This window comes from Momordica charantia, assembly GCF_013281855.1.
Source record: "Momordica charantia cultivar OHB3-1 chromosome 9 unlocalized genomic scaffold, Mcharantia_2.0 BLBB01000009.1, whole genome shotgun sequence".
In the NCBI taxonomy this organism is placed as follows: Eukaryota; Viridiplantae; Streptophyta; class Magnoliopsida; order Cucurbitales; family Cucurbitaceae; genus Momordica; species Momordica charantia.
The window spans coordinates 23,416,220-23,421,816 of record NW_028275167.1 but is presented as its reverse complement, the minus strand read 5'-3'; the positions used below and the strand labels follow the sequence as shown (position 1 = coordinate 23,421,816).

The 5,597-nt window shown below is 38.2% G+C and overlaps 1 protein-coding gene across 2 annotated transcripts; it reads left to right on the top strand.

Annotated features, from left to right (window-relative positions):
* LOC111021338 (uncharacterized) lies at nucleotides 1-4,962 on the top strand. 2 transcript variants are annotated; one of them, XM_088117651.1, is made up of 2 exons: nucleotides 1-577; nucleotides 769-3,905. In XM_088117651.1, exon 1 carries the CDS (start codon nucleotides 137-139, stop codon nucleotides 527-529), a length of 393 nt encoding a protein of 130 aa, XP_087973777.1. In that variant the 5' UTR covers nucleotides 1-136; the 3' UTR covers nucleotides 530-577; nucleotides 769-3,905. The 2 variants fall into 2 exon arrangements, with proteins under 2 accessions (XP_087973777.1, XP_022153951.1); XM_022298259.2 differs by lacking the exon at nucleotides 769-3,905 and adding an exon at nucleotides 4,628-4,962 and having other exon boundaries at nucleotides 7-577.
* Nucleotides 4,963-5,597: the final 635 nt, after the last annotated feature.

The window sequence follows — 5,597 nt, the reverse complement described above, 5'->3', positions numbered from 1 at the left end:
CTCTCTTCCTTTAACTCACCGATTCCTTCGTCTTCTCCAAAGCGCTACACAATCGAAGTCCTTCGTTTCGAAGAAAAGCATTGTTCCACGGATTAAATCTCCGAAATTTCCTATACCCACTTCAGATCTACCATCAATGGCTCTAGAATGGGTTGTTCTTGGCTACGCTGCCGCCGCCGAGGCGATCATGGTCCTCCTCCTCACCATCCCAGGCCTCGACGGCCTCCGCAAGGGCCTCATCGCCGTCACTCGCAATCTCCTCAAGCCCTTCCTCTCCGTCGTCCCCTTTTGCCTCTTCTTGCTCATGGACATCTACTGGAAATACGAGACTCGCCCCAGTTGCGAATCTGACTCCTGCACCCCCTCCGAGTTCCTTCGCCACCAGAAATCCATCATGAAGAGCCAGCGGAACGCGCTCTTGATCGCCGCCGCCCTCGTCTTCTACTGGCTCTTGTACTCCGTTACTCATCTGGTTGTCAAGGTCGAGCAGTTGAACCAGCGGGTTGAGAGGTTGAAGAATCGGGATTGAGGATGCAGATGGAGATGGACGCCATATTGTCGGTGCTCGAATAATTGGGTCTGTTCTCTTTTCTTTTCCTCTTTATCGGGTTTTTTCGTTTCGGTTTTTTGCTTCTATGTTACGAAAATTGCAGGTCCTTTTGTAACCGCTTTGCTACTGCTGTTATATGCTATGAAACTAATCCGACTCTTGAATGTCCTAGCTTCTTTTCCAAATGTTTACTGATTACGAAGTTTCCGTTTATATAGATGGTTTGAGGGAGAGAGTTGTGATTAAAGGCATTGTTGGGCGACTCTGTTGTTCTTTGCTTATTCACTGGAAATCTTGGTAAATTAATAGTTATTTGGTTTTGGGCAGTTTCTTGATTGCATTGTTTGTCACTGTTTTTAGCGTTTGTATTAGATTGGGGCTGTCTTTTGCCATTATGTTTCACTTGCACTTGCACATGGGTGTATTTGGTTTCTAGCTTGATGCTTGACTTAGGTAATAGGAGAATCGGTTGAGGAATACGCTTTTGGGTCAAGTTGTTCTCGCCTTTCCATTCATTGAGGTCTTTTCAAATGCTATGTTTACTTCTTTATGTTGTAGTTCTTCCTATCTGCCCCCTAATGGAACTCTGTGGAAGTCCCAATTTATCTTTAAAGTTATACGGTATGCCAAATTAAGATCATAATGAAGTTAATGAAGTAGAAGGAAGAGAGATAGAGAGAATGACACCAGATATATGTGAAGAACCCAAACTTGGAAATAACTACTGGACAAACACACAATTCACTAGAATTTAATTTGTGGCTTACTGTAACAGTCCAAAAGCATTCTCAATGGCTGTTACTGTTGTTGGCCCTTTGAAAAGAGGTACAGTTTTTTCTTCAACTCGTGTCCACAAGAAACCACATCAGTTTCACAAGTCTTTCAACTAAAATCATTTACCATTTTTGAATTCTATAAGAGGTTCAAAAGTGTCTCTCTTTCTGGAAAAGCACATTTTGTTTGTTATAGACTCCTAGGACTTCAACACTGGTGGCAGTCACAGTGCCCTTTGCATACTAATGATTGTAAGTCTATTTTGAATGTAATGAACCACAACTTACTGTAACACTCCAAAAGTTGTGACAACTATAGTTTACCATTTTTGGCTCTTTCAGAATTGGTATAGCTTTTGTTCCAACTCTTGTCCATGAGCAACCGTATAAGTTCAGCTTGAAGTAAAATTGTTTACCCTTTTGGAATCCTAATATGGAAAAAAAGTCTCTTTTTGTAAAAGTGTGTTTTTTTCTCTCAAGGTGGTTGGTTGACAATCATCCCTTTTTCCTTCACGGGATAACGGTCGGATTTTGTGGCAAGCTGGTTCTTTGCAGTCCTTTGGGGTCTTTGGCTATAGAGGAATATGTTTTTTAGGGATGTGGAGAGATATTGGGAGGTGTGGTTTTTGGCTGGATTTAATGCCTTTACATGGGCGTCGGTTGGTCTCTAAGGACTTCTGTAATTATCCATTATTTTGTATGGGAGTCCCTTTGTATGGTTAGTTGTGGAGCTCCCCTGGTCTTCGACTATATTGGGCTGTTGTTTTTAGCACCTTGGCTTGTTCTTTTTGTATTCTTTCATTCTTTTCTCAATCATATAAAAAAAAATTCATCCCATTTGTTTTGTGCAAGTTCCCAACTTACTTCGTGAGTGATGTATTATAGAAGTTTATGAGGAACTTTTTGTGGGAGGGTGGGGGATCTAATGAAGTAAGTTAAGAAAAGGTGTTGACAAGGGTTGGGGGATAGGGGTTCTAGTATAGCAAGTTAAGAAAAGGCTTTGATTGCAGCTCAGTATTTTTGGACAAATCAACTTGCGGAAGGGTGAAAATGTTCCGGGCTGCCACTGTAACATTTCATTGTAAAATTATAAATATGTTCAAAAAACCGTCTGCCCTAGAGTCTCACAATGCCTGTTTATGGAACTAGAGAAAGACAAAAGCGGACCTTAATAACGAATACAAAATATAAGGTAAAATCATAAAGCTAAGAGAAATGGGCAGCCTGAGGTTTAAGCCCAAATGAAAAGCTCAACAACCAATGAACAGTAGATGGAGAGTTTACTTGAACTCAAAATTAATAATTAAAGTACCAAACTGAAATATCTGAGGTGCTGTCTTTTTTTTCTGTCCTTAGGGTTCTGCTGTAAAGCTTGTGGTGTCTCTTGAGTCTCACCTGCATTAGGTTCCTTCGACTAGGTGGGAGGTTGTCTCATTATTGGTCTAGTTTAGTGAGCTAGGCTTAGGAAAGTTGACACTTTGTAATTACAGCCTTGTTAGTATTTTCCTTTGGTGGCAAATGCTCTGTGGCATCGGGTTATAGTTGGTAAGTATGATTCTCATTCTATTGGGATTTTGGTGGATCTTGGTTTGTGAGGCTAAAGGCACATATAAGAACTCTTAGAAAGCTATCTCATCTGGTTTCTCTATTACAATTTTTTTTGAAATTTTCTGTTGAGGATGGCTTGGTTGCACGCTTGCATTTGGGATGGTTGTTGGAAGGGGTGATAGTTCCATCAATGTTCTATTCCCTCATCTTTACTACCTTTCTTATGTGAGGTTAGTTTGTTGTGGTTGGGGGGGGGGGGGACTTCTTGTTTTTCTGCTTTACTTCGTATATGGGCTGATTTTCATTGTCATCCTGAAACTAAGGATTTCTAATTGGGGACTCCAAATCCTTCAACGGGGCTCTTTTATAGGTCATTCTTCATAGTTTGAGTGGTCTCTCGCCCTTCACAGCATTCTTTATTCTCTTTATTGTGGATGGTTAGAGTTCCCAAGAAGGTTTAATTTTTTTCCTAAGAGGGTCAGACATGGATTATCTACTGCATCTTAAGACATTCTTTTATTCTCTTTGTTAAAAAGGTTTTCATATTCAATTTGTGGTAGTTTTTTTTGTATGCTTGGCATGTGCTTGGCTCATAATAAAGAGAGTTGCTCGATGATAGACGAGTTTTTGTTACACCCTCCATTTTGGAACAAGGAGGAAGCTCTTTTGTTTCACTTTCACTCACCTCTTCGTGGGCCTTGCCTTTTGTTACTAAAGATATATATATATTTGATACTTAGGTGCTATTCTTTTGGACTTGAGCCCCTCCCTATAGGTTGACCCCTTTTTTCTTGCTTTTCTGTAGGCCTTTGTATATACTTTTATGAAAGCTCGATTTCTTATTTAAAAAAATAATAACCGAGGGAGTTCTTTGGTGTGTAGGTTTTTTTTGCTATTGTATAGAGTATTTAGCTTGAGAGGAATGGGAGAATATTTCTGTAAGGTGGAGAGTCCTCATGGGGAGGTCTGCTCTTTTAGCTAGGCTGAACCCTTTTTTCTTTTGGGGAGCGTAGAGGCCTCATTTTTTTTTTTTTTGTGAGTTAAGTTTCATTTTAGGATTTTTTTCAGGCCCCCCATATGTATTCTTCCATTATTCTCAATGAAAATTTGATTTTTAGTTTTAAATGAACAAAGCCTCCAAGTAGCTTCTTGTTTCCAGAAACAAACAACTTAAATCATCTATTTTAGCCTTGATTGTTCCTTAGCTTTAGGGGTAATCGCAGATTTGAAAAAAGAGGAGAATTCAAAGCAATCTATGTAAGGAATATGAGGTTGAAATTTTAGGTTCTTTTTTGTTCTGAAATGATGTCTTCCTGGCTCGGTAAGGCTTTGGTTTTTGTCACTTCATCCAATTGGTCAGATCCTTAAAAGGACCTGTCTATAATGTGAAATAGATTTGGAATGTAGATTTGGAATGAGATTTCAAATCGGAGAACTTGGACGTTTTCACATATGCGAGTAAGGACTTGTTGCGAATATTTGCACGTAATACTTTCGTATGTATGAAACTCCAATCTTCCGTGGCTTTTGATTGTCTCCATTTGAATTTGACTAGTATATATCTAGAATCCAACATAATCTTACATTTGTTTCTTACTTGATGTTAAAATGGATCATGATTGACGGAGGAGAATCCAACTATATGTCTTGATATCAATAATATTTATTTGTTCTAAGACCAGAGCTGCCTTGCAATTTGAATGGATTTGAATGAATGTTATAACATGGGTACTATGGTGGCTAATTGTTGTTGTAGGGTCAGGTAGTTCTCCAGTGAGGCTAGGCGAACTGTGTGAGTTGGGCCGGACATTCATGGGTATAGTTAAAACAGGAGTGTGAAAGATTTTGGTCAAGTTTACGACTTACTATCGTGTTATAGTGTGTTTGTTTCACTGAGACTTGTGGACAGGATTTTGATGCATTCTGTATTGTGTGAGTTGGGTCGGACATTCATGAATGTAGTATGGATTAGTGAAAACAGGATTGAAGGATTTGGGTCAAGTTTACAACATACTATTGTGTTAATAGTGTTTGTTTGTTTCGTTGAGACTGTTGTGGACATGATTTTGATGCATTTTGTATTGTTCTTCATTTTCTTTGTGCATGTCCGTTGATGAATTCATGAAACTACAGAGTAACAGCAGACTGGTCTCCATATACTTGAGAACTTATCTGTCCCTTATTTTTAATATTAGGTTAAATTGCAACTTTGGAAAACGTTTAACAAGTTCTTTTTTTGAAAAAGATACGAACTTCTCATTGAAATAATGAAAAGGAACAATAATGTCTAAAGATTAGAGTGAAAAAAGTAAACAACAAAAAAAAACGTAACAAATTTTGTCTGATAGGTTCTTTGATTTTTAAACATTCGGTCTCTGAACTAGCCTTTGTTTCTTTTTTCCTACCTATAATATACGAATTTATCAAACACTATTGAAAAGTCAGGATCTAACAGGTTCAAAATTTAACTTTGTATCTAAAAAGTTGAGGCCTACATGAAATTTGGTACTTTTAAAAATAAAGGATTTTTAGACACAATCGAAGGATCTAGGAAGTGGTGAGGAGTACAAGGTTCCCGTATTTTTATTATGGACATTTTTCAAAGTTAAAATCGTCTATTAAACACAACTTTGAGTTTAGAGACTAATTTTATTAGTTAATGTTAATATTATCAATGGCGTCGTGCATGTGTGTTAGTGTAGATGCTGCAAATCAAATCTATTGAA

What these genes read in the sequence shown, in the direction of transcription:
- LOC111021338 (XM_022298259.2), top strand. Translation starts at nt 137, where the DNA reads ATGGCTCTAGAATGGGTTGTTCTTGGCTACGCTGCCGCCGCCGAGGCG.